This window comes from Panthera uncia, chromosome B1, assembly GCF_023721935.1.
Source record: "Panthera uncia isolate 11264 chromosome B1, Puncia_PCG_1.0, whole genome shotgun sequence".
Taxonomy (NCBI): domain Eukaryota; kingdom Metazoa; phylum Chordata; class Mammalia; order Carnivora; family Felidae; genus Panthera; species Panthera uncia.
This window is the reverse complement of record NC_064811.1, coordinates 34,150,251-34,166,679: the sequence shown is the minus strand read 5'-3', so window position 1 is coordinate 34,166,679 and position 16,429 is coordinate 34,150,251. Positions and strand designations below refer to the sequence as shown.

At 45.0% G+C, this 16,429-nt stretch overlaps 1 protein-coding gene across 1 annotated transcript; it reads left to right on the top strand.

Moving 5' to 3' along the window:
* The first annotated feature begins 753 nt into the window (after nt 1-753).
* PHOX2B (paired like homeobox 2B) lies at nt 754-3,539 on the top strand. The gene is made up of 3 exons (XM_049631974.1): nt 754-994; nt 1,842-2,029; nt 3,024-3,539. The coding sequence occupies exons 1-3, from the start codon at nt 754-756 to the stop codon at nt 3,537-3,539; spliced, it is 945 nt and encodes a 314-aa protein (XP_049487931.1).
* The last annotated feature ends 12,890 nt before the right edge of the window (nt 3,540-16,429 follow it).

Genomic DNA, 16,429 nt, shown 5'->3' with positions numbered 1-16,429 from the left:
TTGGCCCACTTACTCTATGTTACAGGGCGCCTGAGTCTTGCCAATGTCCCAGTCCTTTATAACATTTCATGCACTTCGGGGGGTAGGCTTGTTGTTAAATTGAGCGTGTAACGCTCTTACAAAACAGGTTTTCTATGACATCAAGGTTTCTTCTCCCTAACCGAGGGGGAGAAAAAAAAAAAAAAAAGAGGACGAAGAAGAGGGAAAACACACACACTATCTCAATTTATGCCTAAGGTATATGATCAGTTAAAAAGGCTTAAAAGCTCGGGGAAATTGGATCAGGGAGAATCGTCACCCAACTTTCATTATTTCCAAGTAGTGTGATTGAATTAAAGGGCAGGGAGCTGGTTAGAAGGGAGGATCAGGGGCTCAGTGCGTAATGGTGTGGTATTAAATTCTAATTAGAGATGCAGGAATCAATGATAGGGAGGTTGGACAGCTCAGTTCCCCAGTGCCAGCCCAATAGACGGATGAGTTATTGTCATGTAAAAAGCGCCAGCAATAAGACCAACCGCTTTGCTATTGTCCAAGTGGAAAGAGCCAAGTTTATTATGAGGACTATATGCTCTAGAGACCTCAGACAAGGCATCTCATAGGAGGCTTTTTCATAAAACTAGGCTCTGCTGGTAGTAAGGAGGCCAGTTTGGAGGCAGGCGTTGAGCTGTGCACATCTCCCCACTCCAGCCACCTTCTCCATACCCATCTTTTATTTCATTTTTCCACTTGGCTGAGCCATCCAGAGCCTTTTCAATGTATAAAATGGAATATTCTTACCTCAATTCCTCTGCCTACGAGTCCTGTATGGCTGGGATGGACACCTCGAGCCTGGCTTCAGCCTATGCTGACTTCAGTTCCTGCAGCCAGGCCAGTGGCTTCCAGTATAACCCGATAAGGACCACTTTTGGGGCCACGTCCGGCTGCCCGTCCCTCACGCCGGGATCCTGCAGCCTCGGCACCCTCAGGGACCACCAGAGCAGTCCGTACGCCGCAGGTAAGGACCGCCAGCTTTCTCAGCGGAGGAAGCCGCCTTTCCGCTCGTATATAGGAAGCCTTGATTGCATTTGAAAATGGAAATGTGTTTAGTATTTACCAAACGAAATTTGCTTACACAAATGAAAGAATTTATCACGTTAGAAGCGATTGCAGGGAGGGGTAATTCACTTACAGGGTTACACTATCCTAGTCACACCCGAACCGCCAACAAAATTATCTTAAGCTGCCAAAATGATAGGCATAATTTATTTACTTTGCGATGAGACGTAAAGCTTAGAAAATAATTAAATAACAAAGAGTAAAGCTCATTACTGGCAGTGTCTCTTTTTTTAAGAACCGACAGCGGCTCACACCTCTTTCGCTGGTCATTTTTATGATTATTTCTTAAATTTATTATTATCATTATTTTTTGCAGCACTTTCCCCCAACTTTTGGGCAGGGTCAACTTCTGAGAATTGAAAAGTTCCAACAGTGGGAGTATGGGGTAATTTCTTCCCTGGTTCCCTGATATTCCGACTGATGTTTTTGGACTTTTTTTCCTCTCTCGTCTTTCCTCTTCAAAGCACTATCCCGTGCCCCGGCCCTCAGTCGTCTCCGGCGCGCTGTTTTAACCCACCCAAAGGTGCTCGTGCCAAGAGGGACCCTGCCAAAGCCCGGAGTTTGCCTGTTTCGGTATATAACTAATTTGCACGGTTTTTCTCCGCAGCTCCTCTCAGCCAGTCTCCCGCGCCGGCGTCGGTGGCCGCTCCAGCGCTACCGGATCTTGGAGTCCCCACGTTCCGGCTCCGCGGCCCGTGCGCTCCAGACAGTATCGCTCACACTCTGTCCCCTCTGTTGTCCCCCAGTTCCTTACAAACTCTTCACCGACCACGGCGGCCTCAACGAAAAGCGCAAGCAGCGGCGCATCCGCACCACTTTCACTAGCGCGCAGCTCAAAGAGCTGGAGAGGGTCTTCGCAGAGACGCACTACCCTGACATCTACACCCGGGAGGAGCTGGCTCTGAAGATCGACCTCACCGAGGCGCGAGTCCAGGTATGCGCGCCCGGAAACCGACCCTGCTTCGCCACACCCGGCCCGGTAGGGTACGGAGGCGGGGAGCGGGCGGTGCTCCTGAAGGTTCGGAATACCCGGGCCTCTCCACACGAGGGCCTGGGACTCCAGGGCCGAACAGAGAGGCCAAGTTCCAGAAGGGCTGTGCACGCGAGGAAGGGTTGGGGCGTGCGCTCGTGTTTGTACGTGCACAGCTGCAAAGCGTTTTCCACCTCAGGTAGCCCTGCAGAGACTTTCGGGGTCTTGGGACGTGAATGAGCAGGGCTTTGGGGGACAGGAAATGCCTTGTGGCGGGGGTGCAGACGTTGCCCCCGTATCATACGTGGGTTTCTTGTTTTTGTTTTTCTGCCTCCTAACTCAAGTTCTTTTAACTTGGAACCGTGGAGTATAGGTGTCTTTCCCGGGTAACTATGACTGGGATCACATTTGCAAAGGGGCTGCGACTCCATGAAGGTCATGAACCGCGGCTAACCCTAACCTTTTAGGGACACAGGTGCACTCACGAGCTGGCCAGGCGCCACTCCAGATGAGCCCCATTGTACGCTACCTCGGGCTCAAAGGCCAGGATGGGCGGCGAGCGTCAAACCCAGAGATACCCTCCTTCAAACAATTAGGGTTTAACCTTAGACCTGCGGCCTAGAGTGGTATGGAGAGTTTGGGGTGGCTCAAGAAATTGACTGAGCAAAGGCCGGCCAATACAAAGGCTTCCCTTTCAGGGAATCTCGGCGACAGGGGGCCTTTTAACATCTCCTGCAAGCCGCCTTCTTCCTGGCATGCTCAGGTGACCCTAAGAAAGTTTCTCCGAAGACGCACCCGCGGGGGCGAACTTGGTGGCGGGGTGCGCGCAGGGGTCCCCGTCGCGCGAGGAGTTTAAAACAAACAGATGCGGAACGTGAGCCGTCCTACTCCGCGCTTGGCTTGCGGGTTTCCTGCTTTCTCGTGCTGCTTCACCGCATCTCCTCTCCCCTTGCGCCAGGTGTGGTTCCAGAACCGCCGCGCCAAGTTCCGCAAGCAGGAGCGGGCAGCAGCGGCCGCCGCGGCCGCGGCCAAGAACGGCTCTTCGGGAAAGAAGTCCGATTCGTCCCGGGACGACGAGAGCAAAGAGGCCAAGAGTACCGACCCGGACAGCACTGGGGGCCCCGGCCCCAACCCCAACCCCACTCCCAGCTGCGGGGCGAGTGGCGGCGGCGGCGGCGGGCCCAGCCCGGCAGGAGCCCCGGGGGCTGCGGGGCCCGGGGGCCCGGGAGGTGAACCCGGCAAGGGAGGCGCGGCGGCGGCGGCGGCGGCTGCGGCGGCGGCTGCTGCGGCGGCGGCGGCGGCAGCGGCCGGTGGTCTGGCTGCAGCCGGGGGCCCTGGACAAGGCTGGGCTCCCGGCCCCGGGCCCATCACCTCCATCCCGGATTCTCTCGGGGGCCCTTTCGCCAGTGTCCTATCTTCGCTCCAAAGACCCAACGGTGCCAAAGCCGCCTTAGTGAAGAGCAGTATGTTCTGATCTGCGATCCTGCGGCAGCGGCGGCGGCGGCGGCGGCGGCGGCGGCGGCGGGCGAGCCGGGTCCGGGCGGGCGAGCGGGCGAGCGGGTAGGCCCAAGCCTATTGTCGTTGCTGCTGCCGCGGCTTTTCACCGAGAACCCGAAGTTATCGCGATAAGAATAAAGAGAAAATGGCGCCCCCATTTCAACCCCACTCCTCCCCCTATCGTGAACCCCCAAACAAAACAAAACTCAAAACTTCCCTGGCTTGGCACCTGCCTCGGGGCCGCGCAGACCGGCCAGGGCTCAGCCTGCTGACCGGGGGGGTGTGTGCAGCGCGGCCCGGACTCGGGGGCACTCTCAGGGGGGCTGTGTCTGCGTGTCGGTATATGTCTGTCTCGGGGAATGTGTGTCTGTGGCCCGAGCAGGTGACAGGGAGAGATGGGGGGGGGGGGGGGCGCAACCGACTCAGCGACTTGCTTAGGAAAAGAAAAAAGTAAACAATCCCCTCAACTGAAAAAAAAAAAAAATTAGTAAGGCAGAGATCACTTTAAAAACAAGCAAACAACCCGGAAAGGCTTTTAAATCCAAGGGAAAACAAGTAAGGTGGGGAAGAAGGGAGGCTGAAGCTAGCACCGTCTGAGGGCTCTATCTTTTGAACCCCCAAATTTGCGCCCTCCTGACAGCACAGACTCCCTTGGGGCTCCTCCTCAAGGGAAAGTAAGGGTGCCTTCCAGCCCCCCTTCCCCTCGTGTCCTTGGGTTCGGGTTGCTGAGGCGATGACTCGTGCAGACTGTCCCCGCGGCCAAGGTGACTTCCTCGCTCCCACCTGCCTGTCCCACCTCGCCAACACCATCCTGCCATTAGCGCATCGGAACCCCACACAGTTGCAACTCCCAACCCCGAATCTTTGCAGCCACTCGGCCCTGAAAGATGCCCTATACATGAGATGCCTTTTCATCCGCAAACTCTGCGAACGGTCTCCTATTTCGCAATTCTTCCCTTTTTTTTTTTTCTTTCCTGTCACACCCCTCCCACCGGCATTTTCTTCTTCCACCGGCATTTTCTTCTTCCACCAGCTTTTACCGAACTTTTTGGCACTGCTTTGGATTAGAGTCAATTGCAGTCCACGCAACTGGCTGCAGAGAAACCTACCGAGCAAAGAAAGGCGTGCACACAAGTTTGCAGAAGTGTCTCGGTTTGCATTTCTGTTTGATAGGAAATGGACTCACATCCTGTATGGTGGATGGACTGTATATTGATGATTCCATTCTTCAAGCAGATTAGACATCTCTGTTGGAATTTGTTTTTTGTTTTTGTTTTTGTTTTTATTTTAAAAGGCACAAACTATAGATATTAGTTGAATGTTGAGGCTTTAACTTTTTCCGTGTCTTTCTACAACTGTGTTCTGTGACTCAATTGTATCGTGTTAATATCAGTACAGACCGTCTCCTCTACGTGACCGTATAATGTTTTTCTCTTCTTGTAGTCTCTATGGCGTGTCTTTATGGAGTAATAAGGTTCTCACGGGTTCAATTCCTTTGTGTTTAGAGAGACCAAGGTTCAGACAATGGTATATATTTTTGTTATCAGGTGCATGTCTGTCTGATTTCTTTTTTCTTCTTGTTGGACTATGTTTGTGAACATAAGCGTCATAAGTTATGTTTCAGATTTTCAAATTTATTTATATGTGTTATAATGAATGCTTCTATTTAAAAGGGAAATATTTCTACATGTGCATATAGTTTTCCAAGAGTGTACCATTAACTTGATTGTTGATAATAAAAACAAAAAGCAAGTCTAGCAATTGAACTCTTCTGACTTTTCCTTGATTTTTTTTTAATTTAATTTTAGAAATTATAAGGGAGGACAGAGGAAGAGGAAATTGTACAAAATATCTAGAAGCCACTGTAGCTCTGGAAACCCAAGCAGATTAGGGAGTCTAAATGCACACATCCAAATTCAGCCAATATAAAATTTAGTGCTTGGGATAGCAGGCAAGATTCTCTGGTCTGTGTTTATTTGTCTTGCAGTCACCAAACATAAAAGCACAACTAGGGCGTTGATAAAAATGTTCACATGGATGCCTACACTGAGGCCAGGGGACTCAGTGACAACAAAAGTAGGTTTTGAATACCCAGCTTGGAGAAAGACTCATAAGTGAGGATTCCGTGTGCAGGTGCTTTCAGGACCAAGGGCATCTAGTAAGGTCTGAATGGTAGAGCCTCCTTAAGCCTTGCAGAATGCCAGCACCCGGGAACACCAGAGGGTCTCTGTGTGGGCAAGTGGATCCGGAAGGCCTTGGCCTGAGAACAGCTCTGCAAGGTTGGTGTGTTTGGAGACATAACACTGGCAACAACCGAAATTAGTGAGCACTTGCATGTAGCTATCTGTGCTTTCCATGCGTTATCTCATCTACCCCTCAAAACAACACCACAAAGCAGGTAATATTCCTATACTCATTTTCTTATAAACAGATGAGATGCTAAAGTGACAAAGAAGTTAACTTGCTCTAGAGTCTCTACTGTATGAGTGATGGGGCCAGCCTTTGAACCCAGGAACTCTAATTACAGAGCCTGAACATTAACTACCCCACTGGTCCCCCCAAAGTATGGTCCCTGGACCAGCAGCATCAGCATCATCTGGGAACTTGTTAGATACACAAATTCTTAGACTCCATCCTACATCTACTGAATCAGAAACTCTGGGAGTGCAGCCTGGCAATTTATGTGTTTTAATGAATTCTATAGAGGATATGAGAACCACTGAACAACATTGTAAGAAACCCAAACAGAGGGGCGCCTGGGTGGCGCAGTCGGTTAAGCGTCCGACTTCAGCCAGGTCACGATCTTGCGGTCCGTGAGTTCGAGCCCCGCGTCAGGCTCTGGGCTGATGGCTCGGAGCCTGGAGCCTGTTTCCGATTCTGTGTCTCCCTCTCTCTCTGCCCCTCCCCCGTTCATGCTCTGTCTCTCTCTGTCCCAAAAATAAATAAAAAACGTTGAAAAAAAAATTAAAAAAAAAAAAAAAAAAAAAAAAAAGAAACCCAAACAGGAAGGTTCCAGAATTGGGACTACCTTGGGAATAGGTGTGTGTGTGTGTGTGTGTGTGTGTGTGTGTGTTGAGGGGGGAGTGCTGGCAGCTTCAGTGATCCCCTTTTGAAAGGAGGGAATCATCATCACAGCCCCAAAATGGAATCTGCTTCTTCCTTGAACTGTTTGGTTGGTCAACCTTCTTCAAGCAGAAGCCTGTATGGTACTTCTCCAGGCTTTACCAATAGATGACTCAGTTCTCATTTGAGGAGAGTCCATAGTCTGCTTCCTCTGGCCTGAGGATTAGCTGCTGATCTGGCTTGAATTTATCAAAGCTTCTCACCTTAGGCATCCAAATATGGCTTTCAGCAAATCAGGCAGGTTTCCTTTAGAATTTTTAAACATTTGGATTTTATCTAACTTCTAATAGTGTTTCTAAAGGACTTTTAAGTAGTCTAAAAAATCTGTTTTTGGGGCACCTGGGTGGCTGAGTCAGTTGAACGTCCGACTTTGGCTCAGGTCACGATCCCGCAGTCTGTGAGTTCAAGCCCCGCATCGCATCGGGCTCTGTGCTGACAGCTCAGAGCCTGGAGCCTGCTTTGGATTCTGTGTCTCCCTCTCTTTCTGCCCCTCCCCCGCTCATGCTCTGTCTCTCTCTCTGTCAAAAATAAATAAACAGGGGCGCCTGGGTGGCTCAGTTGGTTAAGCAGCCGACTTTGGCTCAGGTCATGATCTCGCGGTCCGTGAGTTCGAGCCCCTCGGTCTCTGTGCTGACGGCTTGGAGCCTGGAGCCTGCTTCTGTTTCTGTGTCTCCCTCTCTCTCTGCCCCTCCCCCATTCGAGCTCTGTCTCCCTCTGCCTTTCAAAAATGAATAAATGTTTAAAAATTAAAAAAAATAAACATTCAAAAAAATTTTTTAAATCTTTTTAAATGCTCTATGCAAACTCCCAAGACAATATTCCATAAGAAATGGCATTAATTGTGCTGATCTAAAATGCCAACAATTGCAAGATCCCTTAGACCCCATCCCTTGATTGTAAGTGTAATTTACAAGGTCTAGGAGAGGCAAGAAGTAGGACAGGAATTTATAGAGGAAAAGAACATTCAAAGTCCAGGTAACCCAGTCCCAGGCTTGGCTAGAAGAAAATTAGCCTTCCCTTAGGCATCGAGGGCCACTGTAAGCTGATGGCCAGAACAGTGAGCAGGCATTCTGGACAACTTACGACCAGGAGAAAGAAAGAAAACAAGAAGCAGAAAGAGGAACAAAAGAGAAAGAAGGAAGAGGAAAAACAAATAGCCAAAGTAGAGATTTTAGAAACCTCAGTGAAAGTCCTAGAAATCCTTTCAGATGGGTGCAAACTAGATGAAGATCCCCAAATTCCCTTCTCTTGGCCTTGACTTGCTTGAGCAACTTAGCTCCAGGATAAGGGAAACTCTGGAGATTAATGAGGAATAATACATGCTTCCCATCCCCGTACTGCCTTGGCTTCCCAACGGATTGCATTTTTAGTGTCTGGAAGCACCCAGCTTCAGTATTTTAAATATTAACTTCTTTTTTAATTTGGGTCACCTCTGCCTCTCTTACTGGTCAACGAGGCAAACTATTAGGAGGCAAGTTTATGATCAAATGCAAAATAATGCCCTTGTAATATGATGGAGCCTAGTGGCAGGACACTGTGTCTCTTGAGTTGTGTCATTTCCTTGGAGCCCTGCACAGTGTGAACAAGCTCACTTCCACTTTTCCTCTCCTAAAGAATTTGCATTTTGGCTCATCAAGGCATCCTTTTTCCTGGCAACTGCGGGACCACATGTGACTTCACAAAAGCTGCATGAGCTGATGCCAGATGGCCACCTCTAAGCCAAGTCTCCTTCAAGATGGCTGAGTACAGAGAACCAGAGAGTGGTTTCTGAGGACAGCAGGTAACCAAGCAAATAGTAGCTGTCTACAACTCACCCAGTTGCTTCTCTCTGGCCATACCACATCCTTAGAAATACAGCCTGTGACTAGATTGAGATGATCCTCAATTCAGGGAAAAGATCCACATGACTTTGGACTGCAAGTAACTTAATCCCTTTGAGCCTGATGCATCAACTATAAATGTGAATAATAATACAGACTTTGTAGGGTTGTTGGTGGAATGAAATAAAATGTACAAGCATCCAGCATAGCAGGAAGTTTTCAGCAAATGTCAGATATGATGATGATGATGATGACGAAGAAACTTCTAGATCCTTTCTTGATCTCTCTAGCCCAGGCTTCAGAAGGTTAAAAAGAGCCCTCAATTGTCACTGAAGTCAGTGGCCCAGGAACACAGAGTGTGAAGAATATGCAAAGCTTTGCTAAGGGTAACAGTCACAGCCAAGGGCTGACAAAATAACTACTAATATTTACTGAGTGCTCATTATATGCTAGACATTTTTTTTAAGTAGGTTTCGTGCCCTGCACAGAACCCAATGTGGAGCCCAACTCAAGCTTGAACTCACCACCCTGAGATCAAGACCTGAGCTAAGATCAAGAGTCAGATGCTTAATTGACTGAGCCACCCAGACACCCCTATGCCAGGCATTTTTAAGCTTACAAGTTTTAAAGCATTTAGTCCTCACAACTGCCCCCTGGAAAAAATACTGTTCCCACTTTTTTCTTAGGAGGAAACTGGGGTTATTCCTCTTAGGAGGCATAGAGGGGTTAGGTAACATGGACAGGATCACACAGCAGGAAGCCAACCTCATCTGGTTTGTCTCCACAACCCATGTTCTTTACAGTCTCTGCAAGAGGAAGAATTCATTTCAGCCCACAAAATCATACCTTTCCAGACCCAGGAAGAGATCTCATTTTGCAAAAAGACTCAGAAAGGGAAGTGAAAGTTAGAAAGGGCAACAGGAGGAGTGGTGTTGGGATAAGTATCCCAGCCAGGTTCGAAATGAAGTTCAAGGCCTGAAAGGGGGCAGGCTTTGGGATCCCCAGGAGGAGGGAGAATGTTCTCTGCAAGGCAGCGTATTTATAGCTCATGGTATCTTTCTGGTAAGTGAACAAGACAAGGAGTAGGCAGAGGTATGGAACACAAAAGGAAAAAAGACAGTTATGTCTATGAAGAATGGAACATCGGCCAGTGGATCAGAATGGATGTCAAGAGTAGATGTCAACCTCTAGGCTTATTTATCCCTGACATGACAGATAGGTGGCACAAATGGGAAAAGCCCACCTGAATCCTTAATTTTCCAGCCTTGATTCTAGAGTGAGTATTCATAAAATTACATGCATAAATAATGACTGAATGCCTCCACCCAGTGGTACCTCCATATTGGAAAACAACGACCTACTACTTCCCTAGGCCAGTAGGCAGGATTATCCGCAAACAGCCTATAACCATGTCCCTAGCACCACAGTAGACATTTTGGATCGTGTTAGTCTTGGTTTTTTAGACTTTTTAGTAATCTCTACCTGAAACTGAGCAATGTTGTTCATGATCAATGTGGGCCACAAAGCCACATTTTGTTAGTACCTGTGACTGTCACCAATGGAAGTCATAGATATTTTTATTTCACGTTAGAGCTTTTGAAACTATCTCAATGTATCATTTATATTCCCCATTAATTTGAAATCATGGTAATTACTAGACTAGCCACTATATCTTGTTATTTAATATATTAATAAAGAAACACATATATGACTATATTACAAATTATGGAAGTAGCCCAAGTGTCCATCGATAGATGAATGGATAAAGAAGCTGTGATATATATATACATATATATATATATATATATATATATGCACACACACACAATGGAGTATTATTGAGAATGAAATCTCAATATTGCCATTTGCAATGACATAGATAGAGCTAGAGAGTATAATGCTAAGCAAAATAAGTCAGAGAAAGACAAATATTATATGATTTTACTCATATGTGGAATTTAAGAAACAAAACAAACAAGCAAAGGGGAAAAAGAGAGAGACAAACTAAGAAACACACTCTAAACTACAGAGAACCAACTGATGGTTATCAGAGGGGAGGTAGGTGGGGGGATGGGCAAAATAGGTGATGGGGATTAAGGAGTGCACTTGCTGTGATGAGCACTGGGTGATGTATGGAAGCGTTGAATCACTATATTGTACCCCTGAAACTAATATAACACTGTATGTTTACTGTACTGGAATTAAAACAAAAAATTAATACATAAGAAAATTAAAACATTTTTGATGATTTTATTTTAATTGGTTTCTTTTGCAATCTTATGCATTTTAGTTTTTGCGTTTAAAAATGTTATCTTGAGAAGAGTGCATAGACATAACCAGATTGCCAAGGGGTCTATGGCACATAAAAAAGGTGACAGCTCCTGGTTATTTGATGAGAGCAGGTGTTGACCCCCGCCCCATCCTCTGCCCCCCATGTGGTGAAGCTCTGACTTTCAGAACCTTTATTAGGACCAGAGCTTGTGATCCATTTGCTCTACAGGTGGAAGAAGTCTTAGAAAAGTTTTAAAGCCAACAATACTTCTTCAGATAAAAAATAGAATAAAACAACCCCAAAAGCTGAACAAAGAAAGTTCTAGGATTTTAAAGATCACTGGCTGAATGGAGGAGACAGTGGAGAAGAGGCGGTGATTCCAATGTTTCAGTGGGACTTGAATGCCCGCCTACTATTTACTGAGTGTGTGCACAAGCCAAGCACTGTGCTGAGTGCACCCCAGAGCAGCCCTCTGTGATGAAGGAGATGCATTCCTTCTTTTACACTATTGAAATCAAAAGCTATTGAATCACTTGTCCAAGCCACATCGCTAATGGTGAAGTCAGGACTCAACCCAAACCCAGCCTCTAAAACAATATGCTAAAAAGTTTTAAAAAAGAGAGAGAGAGGTGGGGGGGGGGGAGGAATTCTTCATTTGCCTAGCTGTCATTCACTTTATTTTTTGTCTGAACCTGAAGCTATTTGGTTTGTTAAAATACCCCAAGGCCAAGTGATTGAGCAATGATGTTACTTTAGCCATGTGTTTTATGTCAAAGACCTCCCTCTGGGGAAAGTCAGACATCAAGGGGGAAGTAAAGCCTTCTTACCTGGACGTAATTTCATTAGGGAACCAAATGGATGACTGTTTGCTATTTGCTATCCAATGATTTAAGCAGTGATTTCCAGAACAGGAAGAGCCTGGGTGTAAAACTTAATTTCTTTAAGGTCCCAGTGGCATGGCCACCTGAGGCAAAAGTAGAGTGTAAACTTGGTTTGTCTGAGTCATAAGATATTGTGCTATAGTCCTTTCTATGTGTTAGATACTCTGCTAGCTGTTTTGCATTTGTGATATATTATAGGTTTTCAAAACTCCTGAGGTAGATGATTCTCATTTTATAGATTAAAAAAAAAATACAAGTAACAGAAAGGCTGAGCAACTTACTTAAGATCCTAGAGCTGGTAAGTGCTCCAAACCCCTGTCCCTTTGATCCCCAAACCTTATTCTCTAAGGGTCCTTATTCTCAGAGTCCAGAGGAGTGGCTGAGGTAACAGTCTAGAGCCAGGCACTGCCCTTAGCCCACAGCTCACTCCCTAGGCAAAGGTCGAAAAGGGTAGAAAGAGTGATGGAAATGTTCTGGAATTTGATCATGGTGATGGCTACCCAACTTTGTGAATATACTAAAACCTCTTGAACTGTATACTTAAAAAGGGTGAAATAATTTTATGATATGTGAATCATATCTCAAAATTTTTTAATGAATAAATTTGACATTTAACATTGTTCAAGTTTAAAGTACTTGGATACTTTTATATATTGTAATATTATTGCTGATGTAGTGATATTTATTACATTACTAAGAGTAATAATTGTAGTACAATATTATTGTCTTTGTTCATTATACTGTGCATTAGATCTCTATGGCTTATTTAGTACTCATTATTTAGACTTATTTAATACTTATTCTATCACTCTTATTCCCCCAATCCTCATCCCCTGGTAACCATCAGTTTACTCTGTTTTTTATAGGTTTAACGTTTTTAGATTCCACATATAAGTGATATCATATAGTACTTGTTTTTTTCTGTCTGATTTATCTCACTTAACATAATGTGCCTAGGGTCCATCCATGTGGCACACATGAAAGAATATCCTCCTTTCTCATGGCTGAATAATATTTCATTGTGTATATGTACCACATTAAAAAAAATCAATTTGGGTTGTTTCCATATCTTGGCTATTGGGAATAATGCTGCAATAAACAAGGGAGTGCAAATGTCTGGTCAGAGTCTTGGTTTTAGGCACTCGTTGGCCTAAAACTGCACAGACCAGGCTCTGCTCACTGGCGCATCTGGCTCTGCTTCCTCTGCAACCATGTCTGACAATCTCAGTGTGCCTGAGATTGAGAAACTCAAGAAGTCGAAATTGAAGAAGACAGAAAGACAAGAGAAAAATCCACTGTCTTCAAAAGAAACGATTGAACAGAAGAAGCAAGCAGGTGAGTTGTAATGAGGGGTGTGCCATCAGCATGCACTGTATATTTCACAAGCATTGCCTTCTTTTAGCTGTTTAACTTTGTAAAATGCAAACAGATCAGATCAAATTTACGTGACTGAGCTGCCCCTTTTCACATCAAAGAATCGGGAACTACTGACAATGAAGGCTACTCCAGCCTCTCCCATCTGCCTGTTTAGCTGGCAGGGAAGGAAAAGAACTTGCGTGTTGGGGAAGGAAGAAGCTGGGTGTGATTGACAGAGAAATCTAGAGTAAAAACTAAGCCAATTCAAGGTGGCCTGCAGGCTGTAAAATGCAGTTTAATCAGAATGCCATTTCTTTGTTCAAATGATTTTAATTATCAGAATGCACAATTTTTAAAATATGCTAATAAAAAGTTTAAAATCTGAAAAAAATCCTGTTTTTAGTTTCTTTGGGTATAGCCCCAGATATGGAATTGCTGGATTGAGTGGTAGATTTATTTTTAATTTTTGGTGAACCTCCATGTTGTTTTCCATAATGGTTGGACTAATTTACATCCCCACAAACAATGGGTTGGGAAAAGGGTTCCCTTTTCACCACATCCTCAGCAGCACTTGTCTCTTGTCTTTTTGATGATAGCCATTCTAACAGGTGTAAGGTGATATCTCCTTGTGGTTTTGATTTGCATGTCCCTGATGGTTAGTGATGTTGAGCATCATCTCATGTATCTTGGCCATCTTGCTGCCCTCCTCGGAAAGTCTATTTAGTTCCTCTGCCCATTTTTTAAAGATTTTATTTTTTTAAATGTTTATTTATTTTTGAGAGAAAATGAAAGAGAGAGAGAGAGAGAGAGAAAGTAGGGGAGGGGCAGGGAGCGAGGGAGACGGAGGACCCGAAGCAGCAACCTGCCGAGGGCAGAAAGCCTGATGTAGGGCTTGAATTCATGTGAGATCATGACCTGAGCTGAAGTGGGACACTTAACCGACTAAGCCACCCAGGTGCCCCTTAAGATTTCATTTTTAAGATTGACCTTATGACCCAGCAATAGCACTGCTAGGAATTTACCGAAGGGATACAGGAGTGCTGATGCATAGAGGCACTTGGACCCCAATGTTTATAGCAACACTTTCAACAATAGCCAAATTATGGAAAGAGCCTAAATGTCCATCAACTGATGAATGGATAAAGAAATTGTGGTTTATATACACAATGGAATACTACGTGGCAATGAGAAAGAATGAAATCTGGCCTTTTGTAGCAATGTGGATGGAACTGGAGAGTGTTATGCTAAGTGAAATAAGTCATACAGAGAAAGACAGATACCATATATTTTCACTCTTATGTGGATCCTGAGAAACTTAACAGAAGATCATGGGGGAGGGGAAGGAAAAGAAAAAGTGAGAGAGGGAGGGAGCCAAACCACAAGAGACTCTTAAGAACAGAGAATAAAGTGAGGATTGATGGGGGCTGGGAAGGAGGGGAGGGTGGGTGATGGGCATTGAGGAGGGCACCTGTTGGGATGAGCACTGGGTGTTGTATGGAAACCAATTTGACAACAAATTTCATAGTTAAAAAAAAAGATTTCATTTTTAAGCAATCTTTACACCCATCATAGGGCTGGAAACCACAAACTGGAGATCAAGAGTTGCCCGCTCCACCAACTGAGCCAGCCAGGCGCCCCTCCTCTGCCCAATTTTAATTGGATTTTTAAAAATATGTATTTATTTTGGGGAGAGCACAAGTGGGGGAGGGGCAGAGAGAGGAGGGCAGAGGATCTGAAGAGGGCTGTGCGCTGACAGACTGACAGCAGCAAGCCTGAAGTGGGGCTCGAACTCACGAACCTGCGCGATCACGATCTGAGCTGAAGTTGGGCGCTCAACTGACTGAACCACCCAGGTGTCCCTAATTGATTTTTTTATCATTAAGTTGACTGAGTTCTTTATATATTTTACATATTAACCTCTCATCTGATATATGGCTTGCAAAAATTTTCTTCTGTAGGTCGTCTTCATTTTGCTTATTGTTTCTTTTGCTGTGCAGAAGCTTTTGAGTTTAATGTAGTCCCATTTGTTGATTTTGGCTCCTGTTGTTTGGTTGTTGTTTGTGCTTTTGGCATCATGTCCAAAATCGTGTCCGAAACCAGTATCAACAAGCTTCTTCCCTATGTTTTCTTCTAGGAGTTTTATGGTATCAGGTCTTCTGTTTCAGTCTTTGATCCATTTTGAGTTAATTTTTGTGAGCGGTATGAGACAGAGGTTCAATTTCATTGTTCTGTATGTGTTTTTCCAGTGTTTCAGCACTATTTGTTAAAGTGACTATCCTTTCCCCGTTGAGTATTCTTGGTTTCTTTGTCATATATTAGTTGACCACATATGCTGGGATTTCATTCTGGGCTCTCTCTTCCGTTCCATTGTTGATGTATCTACTTTTGTGCCAGTGCCACAGTTTTTATTACTATGGTTTTGTAGTATAGTTTGAAATCCTGAAGCATGATACTTCCAGCCTTGTTCATTTCTCAGCTTGTTTTTTAAAGCAGAGACTAATATGGGAAACCCAGCATTGATTTGTCTTCTTTTCTGATGTCCTTGATTTCTTGCAGGCAAAGTTCATACACACCTTCATCTTAGTCTTAAGTCAGAACAACATAAATTAACAGAGAGGGAAGAGAGTGGAAATATTACTGTTTTCTTAAGCAATTGTCCTTTCCCCCCCCTCTAGTGAATGTACTACAATACTGATTTCAAAACAAAGTGGGCAAAAATTTCTTAATTTTGCCTTATGTTTTGTGGTGGTTTTCTCCACCTAATCATTGAAAGTCCAGAGAACTGTGAAAATAGTCAGACATTTAAGTATCCCTCTACCTGACCATAGAGTGAAGCAATCATGCGTGGAAACTCCTCTGTAGGGCCAGTCTCATCTTCTGTTAAAGGAGAAGAAGTCGGGGCACCTGGGTGGCTCAGTCGGTTAAGCGGCCGACTTCGGCCCAGGTCATGATTTCACGGTCCGTGAGTTCGAGCCCTGCGTCGGGCTCTGTGCTGACAGCTCAGAGCCTGGAGCTTGTTTCAGATTCTGTGTCTCCTTCTCTCTGACCCTCCCCCGTTCATGCTCTGTCTCTGTCTGTCTCAAAAATAAATAAACATTAAAAAAATTTTTAAAAAAAGGAGAAGTCAAATTTAAAGGATATTTGAAAAATACCTGAGAGCATCCATCCACTTTTACTGAGATTTTCTTCAAGTCCATTGAAACATAAACAAGTAATTTCTTAAAAAGTCCTCAAAAGACTAAACTTTCAGCACAGATTTATTAGCAGAAATCAGGGGAGCCCACCCAAAAGGTTGTTTCATGTTTTGTTGTAAGGTCTTTTGAGAACTATAGATGATGTTGGTGTATGAGTTTTCAAGAAGACATAAGTTGCCTTTTGAGGAGCTGATTTTCTGGCCTTAGAACAATTGTGGCTT